The 24,281-nt window shown below is 36.3% G+C and overlaps 1 protein-coding gene across 13 annotated transcripts in view; it reads left to right on the plus strand.

Annotated features, from left to right (window-relative positions):
* TPK1 (thiamin pyrophosphokinase 1) overlaps positions 1 to 24,281 on the plus strand; it is a 355,873-nt gene that overhangs the window by 238,917 nt on the left and 92,675 nt on the right. For all 13 annotated transcript variants that reach the window (XM_063099234.1, XM_063099241.1, XM_063099246.1 and 10 more), the window contains one exon: positions 22,136 to 22,247. In XM_063099234.1, the coding sequence (XP_062955304.1) occupies positions 22,136 to 22,247 (112 nt within the window). The remainder of the gene's footprint in view (positions 1 to 22,135; positions 22,248 to 24,281) is intronic.

Raw genomic sequence — 24,281 nt, forward strand, 5'->3', positions numbered from 1 at the left:
GAACGTCTTTTTTCTGTTCCAGAATCCCATTGAGGATCCCATGTTACATTTGATTAAGTCTCCTTAGGCTTCTGTTAGCTATGACATTTTCTCAGACTCTACTTTTTTTGTTGTTGACCTTGACAATTTTGAGGAAAATTGGTTAGATATATTGCAGGATGCCCCTCTTTTGGAATTTGATGTTTTTCCCATTATTGGAATGGAGTTACGGGTTTTGGAGAGGAAGATCATAGGTGTAAAATGCCTTTTTTATCACATTATATCAAGGGTACATACTATTAACATGATTTATGGCTATTTTTGTTGACCTTGATCAACCTGGCTAAAAGTAGTGTTTGTCAAGTTCTGGTCACAGTGGCGGAATAGACGCTCCCCAGTGTCACTCTCTCCCCCAGATCAACCAATTTACAACCATTAAAAAGCAATGACAGTCAAGCTGGGGCCTCTAGAGCTCAGGAGAAAAGGAGGAGAGATCTATGGAGTGCATCAAGGTGGGAGAAGCCACGATGAGAGAAAGAAAGAACTTCTCCAACCATTTCGAGTCCCAGCCATGTTCAGACTGGCACTGCTGAGGGCACAGAGCAAGAGCTGGCAAAAACTGCAGCTGTGCCCTTCAGATGGAGTTGCTTGGAGGTGGCAGGGGAGAAGAGGGCCTTGGTGTCTCCCAGGCCAGCGAGACCACTAATAGGGTTCCCGTGGAACCACACAGGAACAAGAAGCCACAACAACTGAAAAAAGGGAGCCACTCAGAGGCTGGTGAGTCATCGCAAGGGACTGGTGAAAGACTCACCCCATAGGAAGTATTTGGAGTGCAGGCGGTAGGAGAGACAGGCCAACTGGGGGAACACTGGGGCACAGCAAGGACAGCTGATCTGCCCCCCAGTCAGTGTAGGACCACTCAGTGGAGACTGGTCTGGAACATAGAACTGCAGGGAGTGCAGTTTGCTGAAAAGACTCAGGCCCAGACCAGAGTTTCTACATAACCCAAGGATAACAGATCTCATCAGATCCAGAAGTACCTGTAAAGTCAACCACTAAAATCTGAGCTGCACAAAAAGCCTTCCCCAGAGAATCAGCAGCAAAGCAACAATTTAGCGCAATGACAAGTGCTGGTCCCCACAGGAAATTCCCCCATTTCAGAAGTAAGCAAAGGACAACAAATTAGTTCCAGTGCAGAGTTTAAGTGGTAGAAACAGCAAATAATCCAACACAGAAATGGAAGACAAAAAATACCCAGAGACCAAAGACAAAGTTTGATATTGACTAGTAAAGTTCTCACATTACCAAAGAACACCTATAACACCTAGAAGGACTGGAAATCTGGGCCAGGAGAAGCCAGGGACGGGGGAGTACTGAGGGCCTCAGCCACAGCCCCTGACACCCACAGCCAGTCCAGCAACAACCATCAAGCCACTGCAGGAAGTGCCCCGGACTCTCCTGAGCCAAGGCAGTGGGGAAATGAGGGCCTCAGCCATGCCCCCCGACACCCACAACCCACCCAGCAATGACCAAGACCTCACTGGAAGCCTTCTGGTCTCCCCTGTAGGAATGAGGGGGGTGCCACAGGCCTCAACCCTGACCCTCCTCCTCCTTCTCCCACCTTATTTCCTTCCCCTTTTCCCTCACCCCTTCCCCCCCCCAACTGCTCCACAACAACATCATAGAATGCAAAAAAATAATATTAATAAATAAACGTAAAAAAATAAATAAGTAAAAGTAGTGTTTGTCAGTTTTCTTCACTGTAAAGTTACTCTCCACCTGCTTTCCATACCGTAGTCTCTGGAAGGAAGTCACTGTACTATGTGCATCCCACATGTGAGGAGTGGGGGGTTATACTGTCCCTCCATTAGTAGTTACATAATTTATTTTACAGTTGTGTGGGGGAGATTTATTTCTTTTTCCCCATTTATTAATTTATTCAGTCATTTATTTTTATCAGATTGAACTCATGAGTATTTATTTTGTACTTTGATTTTTTAACCCAATACTACTTTATTTATTTGGTTGTTCAAATTGTTCCAGCTTTGGCCATTGGGAATTCTTTCACTTGGCTCCTGGGCCCCTTTGGCTTACTCCTATAAGTAAGTGTGTGGGATGGTGTGTGGGGGTGTGTGTGTGTATGTTAGAATGCTTCCTTACATTCTACTACAAGATGTTCCAGGCTCATTCTGTATATTTCCTGTCCCAGTTTTAGACTCAAGTCAGTTCTCCGTACAACCCTGGTTCTTTTTACTGGAGAGTGGCATTAGAAACCAAGATCTGGATGCTAGGTATTCTTATTACTATTACGGTGTCATTTTTTTAGGCTCCCTCAGCAAAGAAATATAGGTGTGTATTCTAGTCTTTGTATATGCCCATATTTATATGTATGTGCATATATAACCATCTACATCTTTATTAAGTTGAACACGAGTTCTTACAAATGTTTCCAACTCTAGCCACATGAAACATTCTAGCTTGTTTCCCTTTCTTGCCTGTAACTTCCCATTCCAACAGTGAGAAATCCTGCTCCTACCATCTGCCATCCATTCACTTAATTATTTAATTCCAATGCATTTGAGTAGGAATATTAGAATTGTTAACTTGGACCCCTATAGTAAACAACTTTATCAACTAGAGTACAGTACTTATGTGCAGATCCTTTTGCCTTTAGTCTTACAGACTCTTTATTTTCAGTTAGGTCAGTACTTTCTTTCTTGCACCCTTCATTGAGGTTGTTGTATATATTTGTAATACAGTTAGAGTCTCTTGTTACAGTCTACATTCTTCCCTGGGATCCTTTTCTAAATAATTTTTTAAAAAATTTGTATTCAGTAAGGTTCACTTTGTGTTGTAAAGTTGTATAGGCTTTGGCAAATCCATAATGTCGTGTATCCACACAATATCAGGCAGTATAGTTTCAAGAACCTAAAAATCCCATGAGCTGCATCTATTCATTGCTTTCCACCTACCCCTGTATACCAGGGACACTGATCTTTTTACTGTTCCTATAGTTTTGCCTTTTCCAGAAAGTCATATGTTTGAAATCATATAGTATGTAGTCTTTTCAGACTGGCTTATTTTGCTTAGCAATGTGCATTTAAGCTTCTTCGATGTCTTTTCTGGTTATTTATTTTTACTCAGCACTATATAAAGATCTATCTGTGTTGATGTGTATACATCGATTCTTTTCCTTTTAACTTTTTCATGGTACCACGTGTTGTGTATCTAGTACATTTGCCCATCCACTCTTTGATGGACACTACATTGCTTCCAAACGTTGTGCCCCCAACCCCACTTAGCTCCACAATCACAAATAATGCTGCAATAAACAGCCTCACATATATATGCCCTTATGCACCTGTGTGAGCTTTTCTTTGGGATATATACTTAGGAAAGGCATTGCTAGATCATAGTGTATATCTTTGCTTTATTTGACTAGTGCCCGATTACTCTCTGGAATGGTTTTGCCAAGCCAGCAGTGTATGAGAGTTGTTAAAATTTTTTTTTTTAATTATCCCCATCTCTCCACCAATACTTTACATTACTCAAATTTCTGGATATAAGTATGTAGGAATCATAACTCTTTGTGTTAGTTTGAATTTCTGTAATTACTAACAAGTCTGAGCTTCTTTTCCTCTGCTTGCTAGTCTTTACCCATAATTTTATTGTAGATGATGTCTTTTTTTTTTTTTTTATCGACTTATGGCTGTTCCTTATATATTTTAAATATGAATTCCCTGCCGGTTTTGAATATTATGAAACATCTTTTCTCATTCCATAATCTGTTTGTTAGCTTTGTTCATGATGCCCTTTGTTAAAGAGATTCATCAGTTTCTTGCTTATCTTGTTGGATGGTGGTACTATTTACAGACATGCTGAAAACTGGGAGAAGAGTGGGGTGGGCTGGGGTGGGAATCAGTAGTATCATCTGGCTGTGTTAAGTTAGAGATGCCTACTGAAACTTCAAGTAGGATTCCTGATTAAGCAGATGGATTTTTGAGTCTGGAATAAACATGAGATTTTGTTAGTCTTAACCTTTTAAATTGCTTTTTTCTGTTTCTTGAAAGCTTTCTTTTGTTATTGTTTTTTTTTTTTTTAACCTGGAGCTTTGTTGTTTATAGTTACTGACAAAATTTCTATTTAAGAAATTAGATTTGAAGGCACTTTAAAGTGCATCATGATGGGTTTTTTTTTTTTGACTACACGTATAATTATCACAATTTTTTATGCCAAATATTTAATCAATATATCTCCATGGTTATTCAAGGAAATGTGCAGCTCTAACCCTACTCATCCTCTTTTCCTATAACCCCTTCGCTTGTTTCAAGAGCTGTCTCTGTATATTTCATAGAACATTTTACTATTCCAACTGTACTCGTATATTCATCTGAAATTTGTCTTTTTATAAACCATAACCAAATCATTATCACAGATACATGTAGTTTAAGTAATTTTGGTTGTGGTAAATAATGCTAAAATTCTGATATAAAATCATTAACATATATCCATGGTTTTATATCTTAAATTATAGTCATAATTTAATTTTTGTTATTTAGAAAGAAAGTATATTATCTTATCTATTTAGGTTGAACAGTGGAAGTGACCATCCTAGAGAAAATAAAATAAAGAGAATCTTACTTTTAAGCACAGGAGGAAAAAAAAAAAGCCAACCACCACAAAAACCGAAAAAAACCCTTACATTGCTTTTCCGAGGACTCATAAAAATGACTGGTGGTACTTTTCAAGCATCATTCATCAGGCTTACATTTTAGAGGGGAAAAAAAAAAAATCTCATTATCCACTCCATATTCATTTAAGTTTTAGGTGCTTAGAAGACTTGTCATAACCTAGACTCAAGCTCTGACATGGTAAATCTTGACACATCTCAATTTTAGCAGCTCATCTTGGCACTGCCAGAACTATGAGTACTCCTAGGGACAGGAGCTTTATATTCTATTCTGCCCTAATTCTTTCACATTTTTTCACCCATCACTTCTCACTTTGCAATGCTGTTAGCTTTTACACCTTCTTTTATTTAAAAACTGGATTAGTCTAAAAGTGTCCTATTCGGTAAAAAACACCAGATGAACATATGGAGCATGATGCATATGCGTTAACACACTCACTCGCAGTGGGCAAGTGCAGAGCACTTTATCTTATTCAGGTAGGTCTATAGAATTGTATTTCTGTGACGTCATAAAGCATTGTATTTACCTTAATTTTATGTTCTCTCTTCACTGCCCTCAGCCACACCATGCTGACTTTTCATACAGCAGAAATTCTCCTAAGTTTTCCCATTTATTCTATGTGGTTATAGAAGTTTGGGCTAAGGGAGAAAGGACTGAGAATATATATTTTTTATTCCTTAGTATCTGAAAAATGGCAGGTTAAAATATGCTACTTATCTTTAAAAGTGTATATATCATATATATTATTCTTTTACTTGCAAAAGCACACTATTTATGATACCATTTAGATCCTAACTTTCCTCATTTGAGGAAGTAGTATCTATCTTTCCTTTCAGAATGCATTTTCTCTTAAGTTACTTGAAAATTAAATAATGTCATTTATTAATACTTAAAGCTAATAAGGCCTCATCCTTCAGCTCTCAGAACAGTAACATTTTAATGGGGAAAAAACTTCCTGGTTTTAATAACTCTCCTTTTGTACATTTTAACATCAAGTTCTCTCTTAAGGAAAAGGAAGAAAGAAAGTTGGATAAGGCAGTTCCTACAGAATGAGTCCTAATGTATCTCTAGTGAATGCACATGGCAGCCAAGCTCCTGATACACCAATGCCCAATGTGTATAAAAAATTGCACAGCTAATTTTTTAAGCAAGTAGTATTTTTAAAAACTTACTGAGAATTTAAAATTACCACAAAATTACATTTTCCCCATAACTTTTTATATCGACTGTGGTGTTCAGCTTGAAGTCAGAAGATAAGGGTTCAAATTTTGACTGCTTCTTGGACAAACTGAGCAGCAGTACAAATTTTGGCATTTTTGGAGATGCTAGGATGTAAGTAAACTAATCCAATTATGGAACTTTTAAGAAAGATAGCAATTTGGTGGTATTGGTTATTCTTTTTCATATCATAGGCTTTATCCACAGCCTTTTGAGATACTGGGACAGGATGGGATTGAGACTGAATCTGAGTAATGTCGACAGAGTCGAAGTAATATTAATGTGATTTACATAAAAGCACTGCATGAAAATTGTAACCTGCCTTGTGTTTCTTGTTTTTGTTTTTTCCCCCCCCCCATTGGCTTATCTAACAAAACTAGAGAGTAATTAAAGGTGAACAACAAAGCCCCTGTCCTCATAAAGCATACTGTTTAAAATGGAAAACTATAAAACTTATTCATTTAACAAGAAATATATCTGTGGTAGTAATAGCAATAGTATGAAGCCCTCTCTCTCATTGCTGCTTTGGTAATTTATTAGAAAATAACTGTCATGGCATCAAAAAAAGTTGAGGTCCATATTATTACTTTTTACACTCCCCCTTGAGAGACAGATCATATTGGAATCCGAATCATAATCAGAGGACTGATGGTCAAGAGGAGATTAGAATGATAGGAGTGAGATGAATCTGATGTCTCATAACATCAGGTTGTAGGAGAAGTTGATGTACTTGTTCTTGTGCTAGAGATATTCCACCAGTGGGTGGGAGTGCTTGCAGCTATAATTGACTTTCACTGTGAGTTTCTAGCCATGTATAAATGAGCAGCTCTGTATTTCTCAGTAAAGGTAACTTTTGAATATCAAAGTTAGAATCTGACTTGGTTTTAAGATTCTGCATTGGGTTATGAAGTTATCTGTTAATTATTTTATTCTAAAATATGTTTTAAAAGGAGGAAATATGCCTTTACGTATGTTTCTTACTTTGAGAAAAGTTGCAGTCTTTTTTAAAATGTTGAATTATTTAGAATTAGGTCAGTGATGTCATAATATGTTAATTTATGCTGGATAAAATTTACTTCCCATGAGAAACAGTTATGACAATAGGTGAACATAAAGATTTCTACATCACAAAAACCATATTCTGGTCTCATTTGTACAAATAAACAGTCCTTGGAACTTGAAGTAAAACCTTCTATGTTATGGAAAACCTTTTGCTTTTCTCAGCAGATAGATTTAACAAAAGTTCATTTTTTATAAGAAGGACAGAATCAGTATAGACTAATTTATAATTTATGGTAACAGGTTTGTAAGTTTATTTATCAAGAGGTAATGGCTATCTCAGAGTTTGTCATCTCAGTGCTCTTGTGCCAACAGATGCCTGTTCTTTGAAGGGCATTCATTAACGGCTAACATTGGCTTGCAGTCTCTGTCTTCATTTACATGTTTATTTCTCTGTTTCTCAGTTATATTTTGAGCTGCATTCAAGACCGAGGTTGATCATTTTCTGTTTTCAATAGTTCTTATCTCTTAGTATGTTTCTTAATTATTATTTATATGTATTTAAACTTTTAGAGTTCATACCAAATAATTCATGTTTACAAAATATGTCATGAACTTTGAAAAAATATATTTCTTTCTTTTTTAGAAGCAACTAATAATATTGGAGAGAACAAATCTATTAAATACATCAAAGTGTCTTGGTAATATGTGACGGTTACCTTGCATGGTCAGTCAAATGAATGGAATAAAAACAAAGTATTTATCCCCTCAGGGATTATGACTGTTACCCTAGCTTCCACTCTTTTCTGTAGACCTGTTGCTGTAATCCCTGTATTGTCTATGTGCATATTTTTATAGGTCTCCTCTTTTGCTCAGATTCCATAGATGATTTTGTGCCCACATAAGATTCTGGGCTGCTGAACAGATCAATGGAATAGCTTTTGTCCACACAGTCATTTAGGGACTCAAACTATTTTAGGCTCTACTACTGTCAATGTAGTTTCCAAGGTTGCTCAGGGGTCTTCTTTGTTTCTTTTATTATTATTATTATATTTTGTGGGGTACAATGTGTGTTGTCTCAATACATGAATATACTTCACAATGATTCACTTAGGCCATCTCCCCTTCAGATAATCCAAAAAAAAGGGGGGGGGGAATAAAGTTAGTGCATGGAAGGCCTAGAAGTCATGTACATCACATATCCCTTTGGCTACCGCAGGCCACTGCTTGCGAGTCCAGGAAACGTACATTAGGCTCCTTTACCAGGAGGCCGTATTAATCTTCTCTAGCAGATAGCACATCTGGCAGAGCAGCCACAGCTGGGGCTACTGCTTGGTTGAGTTTGTAGCAGTCCACCATTATTCTATCAAATCTTTCAGAGCAGAGAATTGAATGGGGACGTGAGGGAGTCTTTAAGAGTAACTCTGGTCTCTGCCATTCTTCCCTGGATTCAACATTGTTTTTTAATTACCAGCTTAAGAGGAAAAGAAAAGAGTGACAGTTCTAGATATTTCTACTTGGCTTTTGTCACTATAATAGCTTTTACCCCACAGGCCAAGGAACCAGTGTGAGACTTCTGCCAACTATCAAGTGTGTCTAGTCTAATTTTACACTCAAGCACCAGATGGCCCATGTTCTGAGTGGACCTACTGTGAGCTGTGCAGGCTCCATTTGTTACTTGTCCCTCTTCACACACCTTCACTCTGACATTGGGCCATGGCGATGCTTCAGGTCCCTGCGTCTTAATGACAATGCAGACCCTTGTTCAACAGCCCTTGTCTGTATCCATGCAACATCTGCATATCTTCCTTTCCCCAGAGGTTATCCTGTGAGGTTCCCTGTGGTTACCTTGCTAAACACTTCCAGGTCTCTTTGTGGAAGGACTAAGGAATCCTCAGTTATATACTTGGAGGTTGCTGCAGAGTCCTTCCTCCTGGGGACTCATCCTCTTTTTAGTCAGTGGTCTCCAGTTCTAATAACTGGCTTATGGCCAGAAATCAGGCAAGAGATTGTGACTTTTTATTATTTGATTTCTTTTAATTGTATGAATGAAGCAATACTTTTGTCGCAATGCATTTATCTAGTCCCTGGGAACACTGGGTCCTAAGAACTACTCCAAAGTTTGTATGTGGTTCTGATGCCCCCTGGCTGCAACTACAGTCTTTCCACTTCGTGATAATCCAGCCTACCCTGCTTTTGACAGTTAACTGCCACCATTTGTCTCTATTATCTTAAAATTCTGTCATTCCAGTTTCTCTTAAGGAGCCAATTCTGTGTAGCATTTTTTACCATTTGAGCCTTTTCCTGCCAGCCTTGGGCTGATGAGGGCAGCTTCTGCATACTTCTCTCCTTGGTGCTGGTACCCTTTTCACCAGCTTGTTCCTTCTCATTTTTGTCCTCTAGGCTTCTCATGGAACATAGTTAACTGTTGGACTTTGGTCGTAGGTGGCATATCTACTCCAGCATGCCCAATTCTCTGAGCCTTCGGATCCTTTCCTTTCTTCACCACTTGCCATTGAAGTACTAGGAATTTAAATTTTATTTAGTAGGAGCTATTACTTTTTCAAAACTTGTAAGAGCCAACTGAGCGATTTTATTACCACTGTCTACCAGAGTCCAGGAGGGTAAATTCTGTGTCATGCCAAAGTGCTCCAGTATCCATAAACTTGCCCTTACTTAGGTTCCATCCTCTTTGAATCAGCATCTTCAGAGACCTCCCATGCAGCCGTGGCTCCTACAGTTACAAGTTGACCAGGCTCTGCAGCTCTGCTAGGATGTAATCCCTTTCTTTGCTAAGCAGTGCTAGCCCTTTCAAGGCTGGTAATGTTGGACCTTCACCCTTGTTGTTGAACTCGTTGCCAGCAGGGGAGAGGAATGGTAAATCTAGAAGGGTGACATGTTGCCTTACAAGGTAGAGGTTCTAAATCATTCTCAAGGATCAGGAGAGTACTAGCCTTTAACATGGAAGAAAGAGCCATGTCTAAAAGTCCATGGGTTTAGGATGGATCTAGTGAAGCCAAGTTTTTGAGTTTGTTAACCTAGATGTTCCTTTTCTGTTTTTCTGGGTCCTACTCCTTCCCAGATAGATCCCTGACCTTGATGTAGCAGACTAGGGAGGAGGAGCATGCTAAGAATTCAACTTTCAAGGGAGCTTTGATACCTATAATTAGGTCCTGGGCCTAATCCCCAGCTTTTTATACTCTCCAGAAGATGGGACTCTTTATAGATTTCCAAGGAGGCCCACTGAATATGACATATTCACTGGAGTTCCTTTTCATGTGTGCCTTACAGTGTCCTATGTACAGTGCCATGTAATGAACCTTCATTCATATGGCATGATGTGAAACTGTTGCCTTTTGACTCAATGTAAATGCATGGTTCACATATTAAGCCCATCTCAGTTATTTTTTATTCACCATGACAAAATAATGATAATAAAATAGCTGATTTATTGAAAACTGTTCAGAGTACTTTACATATACTGTTTAATTTAATCATTATAAAAACTTGGTGATATTAGATAATATCATTACCTCAATTTTAAAAATTAGAGCATTGAGACACAAAGAAATTAATTTAACTGTTCAAAGTTACATAACCAATAAGTGGCAGAACAGCATTTGTTGCCAGGTAACCAGACTCCAAAATCTACACTGATTCTCACTATAGTGTTGTGTTCCTGATACTATTTGATGCCAGCCAATGATAAACAAAGCTTAAATATAGCAACTGAAATTGAATGCCAATATTCTGTTTTAAAACAGTATTCTGTAGTTGTTTGAGCAACCTCCATACTGTTTTCCATAATGGCTGTACATCAAACCCAGGAATTTAGAACCAGTGTTACTTCACTGTTACTATATTTTGACTTTCTGTAAAATATATATTTTCACTGGCCATTAAAAAAAACCAGCAGTATTCTGGATGACCCTTGATATAATCATATTAATTTTTAGTAATATAAACAGCTACATGGAAAAGCAACATTTAATTATTTTCATAGATAAGTACATAGATAACTCATAGATTGAAAAACGTGGCTACAGATTAATGATCACTATTTTTTTACTTTTTTTTCACATGTTATGGCTTTCAGACCTTTCACAAGGTATGTCGATGCATTTCAGAAGAAATGTCCAACTACCATGACTGAGCTGCTTAATGCCAAATATTTTAAAATAGTGTTTCTAATTACTAAAGACTTTCATGACCTACTTCTCAATGGCCCCTGCAACAAAGAATTTCTGATATCTCATAGGAAAAAAATCAAAATATTTCATCCTATCTTTTTAATGTTTGCTTGTTTTTCTTTAATATTACTTATTTTTCCTAAATAATTGCATATACATATATCTGTCTCACATACTGTTATGTCATTGGCTTGTATTGAAGTGTGCCAAAATCATGAGCATTTTGCTCATGCTAAGTATGAAGCAAAACTATGTCATGAAAGGATTAACAGTGATAGTCACTAAGTCCATGGTAGTAGTGTATTTGGATTTAGAGAATGAAAGAAGAGAGATTATTAAAATGCCAATGATATTCAAGAGCAGGACCTTTATTTTTTATAATTCCAAATACTGTTTTCTTACAGTTGACTTTAGAAATTGAATCTTAAAAACATCCTTGGTGCACTGGTTTTTCTAAGTGCTGGCATTCAACAATGAAAACGCAGTGCTTTTTTCTTCTCCAGGTCGAGAGGAAAAAAGTGCTATCAGTTATTTAGAATCTGATTTATACCTTAAGAGAGTGGCTGCCACTCTCTGTGATTTCAGGGAAGCCAGGTATCAAGGAGCAATTTTCAAAGAATTGAAAGCTGGTGCAAGGTTATGAATAAACTCTGAGAAGCTTTGACCTTCGCTGTCAAATGATAAGGCCATAAATATGTTGGTAATTCTGCTTTGTTGCACCTGTTCTTTTCTATCACTATGGATTTTCTAGGATACCAAAAAATTGGTAGCAGCAAAACTAAAACCAAATTTTTCTATTGTATAAAAAAAAAGAGAAAAGTAGAAAATACAAGGTAGAGAACACAGGAAGCAGCCTCTTATGTTGCTTCTGAAGTATGTCATGAATTGTAGGATCCAATTTTGAATTCTTTATAATATCCAAATCAAATATAAAATAGCAATTTGGTTGTATTTTACCATTTATTTAAATGAAGACAGCATAAGTGACTTTTGGACAGGAAATGAGATAGTTAACATATAATATTTTTAATGCTTTTTCCCTACTATGCAAAATTTATTATGAAATATAGCTCATTCTTGCTTTGATGTAGTCTTTATTTAATAATCATGTGCAGTATAGTGAGGTTGAGGATTATAGAGTTGTTAAACATAAAATGTTCTGTTTTAATGATTGTTCTACTTATCTTATTTTCATAACTGTCAGGGAACCTTTTTTTCCTAACGTCACCATTACCTTTCCTAGGTTGATAGCTTAGGAAAGAATGAAGAGGAATAGGGAAAAATCAGTCCAGATAACCCCCAGAGAAAAGGGAAAACTGGTAGTTTTTTTCCCCTTTAGAAACAAAGAAAAATAAAACTGTCATCCTTCCACTTTTTAAGAGGAATCCATATATTCTTTTGAACAAAGGTTAAAAAACAATCCCCATTGTTGTGGTTTATGGATACATAAAAAAGCAGAAAGGGCACAGAGAATGAGAAGGAAGAAGGCAGTGCAGTGGAATACAAAGACAAAACGATAGAGACACAAGGACAGCAGGAGATTGAGTGTGTGTTAATTATCTATTGCTGTGTAACAAATTACCCCCAAATTTGGTGGCTTAAAAGAACAATAAACATTTATTATCTTTTAAAGTTAATCTATGGATCAGGAATTTGGGTTTGCCTGGGCACTTCAGGCTGGGGGTCTCATGTAGTTCGGTCATCCTAGCTTCAGCCATCAAATCTACGTGGCCCACTTACATAGCTGGCAGGTTGGTACTGGCTGTTAGGGTGGGGGGCATCCCTCTCAATAGGGTCCTCTCTCAAGGACTGCTTGAGTGTCCTCATGATACAGTGATTGGCTTTCCCCAGAGCAAGTAATCTTGAAGATCAAGTAAGCAGGAGGGCAGCTGCTATATATTTGATATAGTCCTCAGAAATCACACACCAACACTTCTGTAATACCCTGTTGGTCACACAGGTTAGCCCTATTCAGTGTGGGGAACACAACGGTATAAATACCAGAAGGCAAGGTTTATGGTACCATTCTGGAGATAACCACAAAGAAACATGACAAAGAGAGTGGTAGATACACATGAACACATATACCTACATAAATAGGAGAGAGTGAAAGACTAGTTAGTTCAGTCAAGTGCAGGTGAGTGGATCATGTTATCCTGCAGTGCACTTGACTTGTGACAAATGCAAAGACTGCTGTCATACCAGTTGTTATTTCAAACCCAACGCATCACATCTAGTGTGTTTAATTGTGCCCTCATTATAATAATCTTTTTTTTATGGCACAGAAATAGATAGAAAGCTAAGTTGCACTAAGGGATATTTTTCTCTCCAAAATCAATAATTTTACCCCAAGTAAAAACTATATGCCTCCCTACCAAAACAAAAACAAAAATAAAAACACCCAAAACACAAAAAAGCAGTATCAGTACTTTTACATTTTTGATGGCAAAGGTTCTTATGTGATATAGAAGAGGTATCAATATGACTACTATAACAATTAAGATTGTGATCTACATCACTTGAAAGTTGTGTTTATTCTAACATTTTTAGCAAAATACAATAGATTGTGTGTCATGAAGCATTTCTCAGTTGTTTTCAAAAGACAACCATATCCCAACATAGTTGACACCAAAAATGAGAGGCAGGTAAATTGACTTTCAAAAATTAAAAGTAATACAATGTTGTGTTACCCCTCTTTTAATCCTGTTGTATGGTGAAAACGACAGCAAATGTTTATTGTGCATTTACTCTGTGGCAGGCATTATTCTAAATGCCTTAGATATCATGTCATTTAATCCTCACGGCCCTTTTATCCTGGTTTTATAAAGAGAAGGAAACTCAGACATAGTGGAAGGGATTCAGATCTGTGAAGTCTTTCTTCAACACCCATGCTCTTCACCTCTATACTGTGCATGGAGTAGACTCACTCAAGCTAGCTCAGAACAAGCATTCATTAACAATGACAGCAATTTTCTCAGATTCCATGGATAGAATCTAAAGTATCACCAGACTCCCCACGGGCTAGAAAAGGAAAATGGAAACCTTTCAGAAACCTAGGTGTGTTTCTCTTGATGCATGAGGTCAGCTGGAGGGAGAGAGGTCTGACTTACCTTTTAGAAGTATCATTTCAGCTGCCGGGTTGAGAACAGATCCTAGTGGGGCAGGAGAAAGTCTTATGCGGGTGCTGTGGACGGGGTAGTAATGGAGATCATGAGACTTGATAGGAAGTGACAAGAATCTAGATATACTTAGAATATAGAGTCAATAGGATTCCCTTATGGATTAGTTGTGAGGTATAAGAAAAGGAGAAAAACATTTGGCTTAAGCAGTTGGAAGGATGAAGTAGCCATCAACTGAGATCAAAAGATGTGAATGGAGTAGGTTTGAGGAAAAGGTCTGGATATGTAAAATAGGAAGTTGGACAAAAGTCTGGACTAGAGATTCAAATTTGGGATTCAACATTATCTAGATGATTGAGATCACAAAGGGAATGAATGTAGGTAGATTTGGGTAAGAGATCTAGCTGAGACTAAGGGGCTGAGCCCTCAGGTCCTCTAATTTAGGAGTTTGGAGAGAAGAGAAGGAGCCAGCAAAGGAGATGTGGGCTAAGTTAGAGGCCTAGAAAGATGGAATGATGTAGTAGATTTAAAAATCATCAAATATGTGGGTTCAGATCTTACATCTGCCAGTTACTAATTGAGTGATCTTGAACAAGTTAATTACTGTACTGAGTCTACACTCTTTATCTTGTTAGTAACTCTACCACTCAAGGTTGTTCTGAGAATTATGGTGCCCAGCAGAATATTCAGAAATAGCAGATACTCAAAAATGGTTTCCTCACTTTTATGGTCAGAATTTCTGTGTCCCCCCAAAATTCATATGTTGAAATCCTAACCCCCAAGTGATGATATTTGAGAGGCGATTAGGTCATGAGGGTGGAGCCCTTATCCGTGGGATTAATGCCATTGTAAAAGAGGCCTGAGAGAAACTTCTTGCCCCTTCCATTACAGCGAGAAGGTGCCATTTGTGAACCTGAAAGTGGGCCCTTAACAGACACCAACTATGCTGGCACCTTGATCTTGGACTTCCCAGCATCCAGGACTATGAGAAATAAATTTCTGTTACTTATAAGCCACCAGTTTATATTTTGTTATAGCAGCCCAAATGGACTAGGATGCTACTCACTTGTCTCCCTCTTTTTCTTTAACCGGAACTTTCTTATTATTTCTACAATGTTATAAAAGTTTGATAGTTGTGCTTGTTTTTGAGATAAATAAATGCAAAGTTGCTGTCTTCCCCTCCTCTTCCTTCTTCGGGAGCACTAACAATATCCCATGAGCATTATGAACATGAGTGGGAAAAAAACAAAAAACAAAACACTAGACACCCAACATTTAGTTAACATGTGGAATGTCAGCCATGCTACATTCTCAGCTAGCAGAAACACTGCTTGGAGTTTGTTTAGCTAGGATAATGAAGAGGATTATTCCAGCAGTTCTTTCCACTGTCAATCCATCTCACCCTTACCCTTCACTCCCCTGCTGGTCTTAATGACTTGCAGCTTCTGGGGTAACAGAAAAGAGAAATGCGTGGGGGATTAATGAATACCTAACAGAATACAAGGGAAGAATCAGGTAGAGAAGAATGTTTGTGCTTAGGGTAATTGTGGGAAGCTGATTGTCTGTTGTAGGAGACGCTATACACAGCTCTTCTATAGTGAGAAAGTTGGAGGAATACATGAAATGCAAGGAAGAAGTTGGAAAAATACATAGCCGTGTTGGCATTACCATCAAATATTTACCAATTATGAGAAAATCTGGGAAATGAGTCCACTGGATTTAGAATCTGAATTGAATTTTATTTAAATTATTGCTAGCATTGAAAAAAGAGACCCTTGTGTCACCACAGTATTAGGCTCAGTTCATATTGAGAATTTCAAAAAATTGCTTTAAGAGTTTTATTTTGGTTATGGCAACCAAATATGAGACCTCAGATTTCAGAACTTTTCTAAAAATGATGAACAAAGAAGTGTGCTCTGATAAAAAAAAAAAATAAGTTACTAAAAACTTATTTTTATATTAAAAACTTCTACATATTAAGACAATTCTTAAGATATCTTAATGCTTTATGAAGGTATAGCATAAAAATATTTAAAACAATTTTCTTTCTCTTCCTTCCTGCTAATATTTCATGTTAGTTTTATGAGAGGGAATCAGACTTACCTTCCTTTAAAAATTACTGGGGCAAAGTGACCAGGTTTATCAAAAAATAGAAAAATCAAAAAAGGGTAGAAAGAAAACCTGTGTTCAAATTAAATCTGGAGGACCTGATAGAAGAAGAAAGCAAAGTAAATCAACATTTATAATATGTTTGAAGCCCTGTTCTTGGCACCTTATATACATTTTGTCACTTATTCCTGATAATAACTCAGTGAAGTAGTACTTTAATGCCCATTTTACAAAACAAAAACAAAAACAAAAACAAAAAACGATATATATATACACACACACACACACACACACACACACACTCACTCTGTATACATTTTTAAGTGTATTTTGAGTACGCTGACAGGGTATTCATAGTTATTGTTTGTGCATGGTTTTGTTCTAGTATCCAATCAAGCAAATGCTATCTAGAAACAGAATGTTGTGTTTTTTCACTTCATCTAGACCCTACCTCATCTACTCAAATTTTGATTCAGAAGATTTTTCAAAATATAGTGACACTTTTTCATCAGCACTTTTTCCTTTTGTTCTAAGCAATTAACCAATGAGATATTTATTAGACACATATTATGTTCCTTTCACTGTGCTGTAAATCCAACAGAAAAAAAAAAAGCAGGCTCTTTGCCTTCAAAGAAATTTTCTTATTTTTAGGAAAACAATATGAACCTGTTTGAGACATGCAATACAGTAGCAAAATACTACACTTTGTAGCATGAATAAGTAAATATTTTAACAGTTAGGAGGGAGTCATCTATGGAGCTGCAATTCCTACGGAGTCTTCATAAAAAAGTAGAGCATGTCATTTGCTCTGAAGTTTCTCATAATTAAGGATGGAGAAATCATGTAGGAATAGACAGGAGAACATGGGCATCCCAATCATACTCTATGTTAAGTAGAAGAGCATTTATCTGGAATAATTTGAAAACTCTAAGATCACTCTGACTCAAATTATATCTTTAAGTGCAACCCATTCTGTTTCTACTGTTAGAAATGCTCACTTCTGGGATAAGTGTTGCCTTTAGAAGTCATCATGTAAAGTGTCCGTATCTTTTAAAGGAGGTTTTCAACAACTTAGTGTGAGAGCACTCAACAGATTATTTTCTCTGACTGGAGTGAAAGGAAGGTGCAAAGATAGGGTAGGACACATTGTAAAAAAGCAAATACAGAGGTGATAGAAAGCAAAGGATAGATAGCAATTTCATCAATTTTATTAATAATCCAGTGTTAGGAGGTTAATAAGGAAATTTGTCATTATAGTATTTTATTGTCTCTAACAATAGTAGGTATTTCATAAATATTTTTGTCTTTTGAATAAACAAACTAGCTTAACTAGCATTAAGAAAGTGTTCTTTTGGATAACCACCCAGTTTTGTCATTAACCATGTAATAGAAGAGTAAACCTAATTTGTGTGAGAATATACATAATTTCAGCCTAAGGTTATTGAATAATTTCTCAAACAAAAATCAGATGGAGCTTATTAATTTCAAAACATATCATTGAGATGTTCTAACTGTAGAAATATTAAACCAAATATCATAGTTTTAGTTGTTTTATGCAAAATAATTGCTATTCCTAATCAATGTTTTGCTAAGTGGATTTCATGAAACGCAACTTCCATGGGACATTACTAGGTGTTATTTGAGGGGCAGAGGGAGGTTCTGCAGTCAGGTAAATTTGGGAAACACTCATTTGGGTAGACAGAGTTTTTTGTTGCTTTGTTGCTGCAAGACTACCTAGAACATTTAACATGGCATACGGTGTGATTCCCAAGAGGAGAATCTAAGAAGCAATTTTTCCAATCATATTTTATCCTGGGAGTATTGTTCTATGGAGAGCACTCTGCAAAATGGTCTGATGTGATTTAAAACTCTAAAAGCTACCTATAGATAAGATATTAATGCATTTCCAAAAGGAAATACCATATATATATATATATATAATTTCATATATGCATTGATTCAGTACAGCATATTTCAAATAAACCTGATACACTTGTATTTTGAATTGTTGAGCAGAATCAAGGAAAATATACAAGTCTTCTAGTTCTGAGATTTTACAATTGTAAGTTCACTGGGGAGACTCTTGTGACTACTTTCAATCATGTGAGTAGTCATAATATGAAAATATACTGGCACAAAAAGACTGTTTTTATATGGGAAAAGTCCCCTCTTCTGGTAAATATAACATAGATTCTTCTGTCTGTTCCTTTCACTATTCTTTCCTGTAGGCTATTTAATGTCCTACAGTATTTGTGGATGAATTTTTTAAGTACCTGGACCAACTAACAAAAGACGAGCTATCAGAATTTAGCCTTGTGTTTAATCAGTCAATAGCAGTGTTCCATTCATACTGGGTTTAACTGTGTGCCAGTAATTTCAGCTGCAATTAGCCATAGGGTGTAGGTTCAGCATTAGCAGCAATTTGATGAATGATTGGCCACTTTGTAAACTAGCATTGGCACCTGCTCCTTAAATCTTTTACACTAAGTAGAATACGTTTATGCTCTTCCTTTGTTCACTGCTTTGTGAATAATCTTGTTAATTTGCTGTGCATTTTGTGAGCTCCACACTAAGATATCTTAGCAAAAAACTGGGAATAGTTACTGGATTTAAGGTTTTAGAGATGTCAGCAGAATTCATATTCCTCTATGGTATTTTTCAAAGGCAAAATCTAGCTTGGCATTACAGTCTAGGGAAAGTGATCCTATGATGCTGTCTGTCCTAAACATGATCTTAAGAATGATTTCCAGTACACATTCAAGCAACATTTTTGTTACCTTCCACTAAATTACAATTTCATACATTATTAAGGTTGTTAGATAAGTTAAACTAACCGCAATTAGGAAAGCAAACTGTCTTTAACTGATTTTTGTTCTGTCTTTGCTATATAGAACTGCCTTTGACTTCAAAGAGTTATCTCAGCTCAGAACAGAGGACAGAACAGGAACCTGTGCAATGATTCATGAGAGTAGATGGAAGTAAATGATTAGTTCATGTGCCTCTAGTCTCCAGTAATGGCATAAATCCTTAGGGAAATTCATTAATGTCAGGCTATATGCCTGTCTGTGTCAAATCACGTATAGGGTAGCATATATTATGAATTGAGAAATCTGGAGAATGAACAAAAATTCCTTATATGCTTGTTCATATTTTAAAGATATCACATAGACTTAAGGATATAGGAGGAAAGCAAAATTTTGCTCTCCTTTAACCATAAAAGCTAAATTTGCCTATTTACAAAGGCAAAGACCATTCACATATGGCTAAACACCTGTATGGAACAAGAGAAAAAAATGTTAATTGATTGTTGGCTAAGACCTATCTGTGACTTCTCGAGTCCCAAACTAGTTTATTCCCAGATTGAAAATTTTAAGGTCTGTTGATTCTTAAAATAACGAGGAAGGCAATGAATATGTAGCAAAGCTAGATAAGAAAACTTACTACTGTGTCACTTAAATCAGTGGAATTTATACCAGCCATCCTCTCCCTGGGATAATAAAACTTAACATGTATATGTGCTCTTTCCTTTGCATTATATGATACGAGTTGAAGACTCTTCTCTTAGGGAGTTGATATCCACAAATTGAAAAATAATTCTTTCTTTCCTTCATCATTTTTTACTGAAGTTAGCTGGAGCACCAAGGCTACTATGTATTCAGCTGACCACTACCAGACCATTAAGCCAGCCACAAACAGAGGGGGAAAAGTTGTCAATTAAGAGATAGGGATTAACTGTAACATACTGAAAATAAGACAGCCCAATAACATGAATCCCTCTTTGACAAGTAATGGTTAAGTCACACTCTAACATCAGGTCTTATGGTCAAAAACAGTGTTACCAGACACATAGATACAGAGATCTGGGGCAGGAGTATATTCCTACCCTTCATCTATCTGGTGCTCTTTTAAGCCCTATGCTTCAGGCCTGCCAGCCACCAGCGCCCAGGGTGCTAAATGTTACCTGTGACCCCTGTGATAGTGCTGTGTTTTCTGATGGGCATCCTAGGAATACAGCCCCTAAAATGAAAACTGTTTTGTTGTTGTCATTGTTGTTGTTATAGAATTACTTTGGCTTCAGCAGCGAAGGAATAGGCATTGATGATGTATCCCTTCATACTTGAAAAACATACTTGTTATTTTTATAAACTCTCAGGGTTGAGTCGGGCATGCTCTTTGGTTCATGGCACGTTATCATCTCTGGCCCAGGCAAGAATTCTCACTGATCGATTGCTTCTCTTTTAACCTTTTACGACAGTCCTATTCTCCTTGCCCGTCCCATAGGCAAACATTTTAGTTTACGTATTTTTAAGTTTTGTTATTAGAAAAGTGTATTATTGAATTTGTGCTGATTTTAATTTATATAGATGGGTTATGTAATTTATTTCCATTCTTTTTCCTACTATGCATTATGTTTTCACAATGCATTATGCTTTCAATCCACCCACACTTTGTGTAAATCTAATCCATTACTTGATGTATATCTACACATGTTGCTTATCTTCTCTCCCAATGCTATCATTTGACACCAAGTTCAAAATATATTTTATATTTTTAAAAAAATTGTTTTATGTCTGCTTATATTTAGTTTCCTTTAATTGAATTTATGACCTTCTGATTGAATTTTCAAGTAGAAATACAAAACATACCCTATGACTGGTAGCAAAGATCTGGATAAACTTGTGTTAAATTTCAAGGACAGATATATAAGCTAGAAAATTGTTTTCCCAATGAAGGCAATCCTTTGACTAAAGACAAAGTGAGAATATTTCTACTTTGAGGCCTCATATACAGCAGAATAAAGTTCTCAGAAGCCTGCAACATAGAGTACAAAAGGTATAGTTGTAATAAAAGTGAAATTACTGTAAAAAGACCTAGATACCTTGCTCTCACAATATATTATATACTAATTATACTTATGACACTATTTTATTAAAATAAAACATATCCTTTGGAATTTATTTTTTCAGAGTTATATGAATTATGAAAACTATCTTTTTTATTGTGTATTGACTGCATACCTTGGCATTTTCTCATAAGGACTTAAGTTTATATTTCTATAAGGACTATATACTCTAAGAATAATGAATTGAATAGAAATGGATCACTACTTTGGGGAAGACAAGAGGTTTCTAAGTATTTTGTTTAAGAAGCAAACATTGTTACCTTGATTAAGCATTACATTTAACTTTAATGTTCCTGTAAACTGAAAAATTGAAAACATGGTAAATTATGTCAGTTTTCATAATCAGTAAGGAAGAAGCATACTAATTCCTCATGGGAGACACTATGTTTCCTGGCAGAGATACATCTTGCTGAGCATCTGCTATAGTGGAAATTGATACAGGAAACAAGTTAACTACTAGTAGGATTGACATTGAATTCTGAAACTTAGAAACCAATTCTCAGATAAACAGAGATTTTACCTAGGAAGCAATGTTTTATCTACATTTGAGTAACTATTTGATTAAGGCTGTAGAATTCTGTATTACTTAGTGCTAAATCTTTAACATGTGGGATTGGTTTACCCTTTGTTGACATAGAAATCCTTGTTATTTGTGGTCCTGGACACATTTAATCTCTGCAAGCTTCAATTTCCTTACATGTAAAACTAATAATTAACAATAAGCTACATTGTAAAATTGTTGTTAGGATTAAGTCAGGTAAAAGGTCCTAGGATTTTTCACCATATATGACATAAATTTGTGGTTAAACTTAAATATGATAGATCATGTGGAGGTCCTAGGATGGTTCCTGGCACATACTTCAATGCACATTAACGTCCTTCCTATTTTTCCCCCTCTTCTTAATGGTCGTTCCTCCTCTACTTCAGGGAAAGCACAAATTGTACGTAGACACTGGCATGGAAGGTGATTGGTGTGGCCTTATTCCTGTTGGACAGCCTTGCAATCAGGTTACGACAACAGGCCTGAAGTGGAACCTCAGTAAGTAAAACCCTTCCATAAAGGGAGTGTTTTTTTTGTTTTTTTGTTTTTGTTTGTTTGTTTTTTTAATGTCTCTGGTTTACACCTAGGTGTCGAATTAGGTCATATGGTCACTCTATGTTTAACTTATTGGGGAACTGTCAGACTATTTTCAAAGTGCCTGCACCATTTTACATATCCACCACCAATGTATGAGAGTTCCAGTTTCTCCACATTCTCACCAACACTTGTTATTACCTATTTTTTTGCTTATAGACATCCTAGTGGGTGTGAAGTTGGTACCTCATTGTGATTTGATTTGTATTTACCTGATAACTGGTGATCTCAAGCATCATTTCTTGTGCATATAGGACATTTGTGTATCTACATTTGGGGAAATGTCTATTCAGGTCTTTTGCCTATATTTTAATTGGGTTAGTCTCTTTTCATGTTGAGTTGTAAGAATTCTTCATATAGTTTAGATATAAGAACTTTATCAGAAATGTGACTTGGAAGTATTTTCTGAGTTCTTGGCTTGTCTTTTCATTTTCTTAAATTTAATTAAATTAATTAACTCAATTTAGGTGAAGTCCAATTGTTTTTATTTTATGTATCATACTTTTGGTGTCATATCTAAGAACTCTTTGCCCAGTCCTCTTCATGATTTTGTGTACTTGAAACCTATTTACTTTTCTAACTAAAGTAGCAAGTTATTTTCATAGTCAAACCTCTGACATGTTATAAGACTAGATGCTTCTATTAAATATTAAAATGTTTTCCAGTAATTATGAAATGTATTAGGTCCCAGTTATACTAAAACAGTCTGATCTGAAATGAGCAAAAAGTGAGGGGGGTCTGTTCATAAAATAGATGCTGATTCCAAAAGAAACCACCAGGCATTGAAAAATGAAGTAAAACTCTAGTCTCTCCAAGAATAACAATAATTTAATTGAAGAGCTGTGACTGAATGTCAATGTCTGATTGATCAGTACATCTAAGGTTTTACAAGTAAGATATGGAACCAGGCCATTCTTTCCTAACATGTAAAATTCTTAGATTCCCACAAGGAAATAAAGCTTTTTCCAAAAAATAAATATTTTGAAGATAAAAAGATTTTTTTAAAAAGATCCTTCTATGAGCCACTGCCGAAATAATTAGGAAAAACTAGAGATATTTTTAAACAAATACTAGAGAGCTCATCAGAATTTGAAAGGACGGTGAGAACAGACCTTCTTCAGTGCACAGAAATATGTGACAGGCTTTGAAGCTGTTTAGCTGAAACTGACAGGAGCTCCCATTAGAAACTTTTTTGAAAACATTCCAGCCTAAAACAGCTATTTTATTTTTAGAGTCCCCATCATTTCCAAGGACTCAATCTAGACTGGTGAACTTCCTCCTGGATATAGTGACCACACTTTTCAGGGCTGCAAGACAGAAGGAACACTGAGCAAGTAAAGAGGAGGGCAGTATAGGCAGTCACCACAGCTTCCTTTATCTTACAGGAAGAGAAGAGAGGCGGAAGATTAGATGCGATTCTCCCAGGATCTGTAGAACATTCTTTGACCCCCTCTTTCCCACAGTAGTATGCACATCCTCATTCTGTACATAAAGTTTTTTTCTGGAAAGGGGGCCTTTAACATGATGAGAGTAGGACTCTAAATCTTCCAACCTGTGATAATTTCTTGATCCTGCCTAAATGCAATGTACTATTACTTATTTATATAGTTACAGATTGCTTTGACCTTTGAAATAATTATTTTTCTTCATACTTTTATTAAAATAAATAAAAAGCAATTTAATAAGAGTATGCAAAGCAATAGAAGTGAAACAAAATGTTTCATCAATTATCTGTGGTAAAAGTGCTAATTCATGAGGTCTTCTAACGGATGGGTAATACTGCCTCATTAAAAAGGAATAAAAATAAAAGTGAATGTCACCATGTGGACTTGAACAAAAGTGGATAGATTTTGTTCATAGAGAAGGCCCCTGCTTTACTCAGTGCCACTGTCTGGGAAAGCACAGCCCTGAGGTCAGTGTTACTTTCTGAATCATAGC

The sequence above is a fragment of the Cynocephalus volans genome, chromosome 6 (genome assembly GCF_027409185.1).
Source record: "Cynocephalus volans isolate mCynVol1 chromosome 6, mCynVol1.pri, whole genome shotgun sequence".
In the NCBI taxonomy this organism is placed as follows: Eukaryota; Metazoa; Chordata; class Mammalia; order Dermoptera; family Cynocephalidae; genus Cynocephalus; species Cynocephalus volans.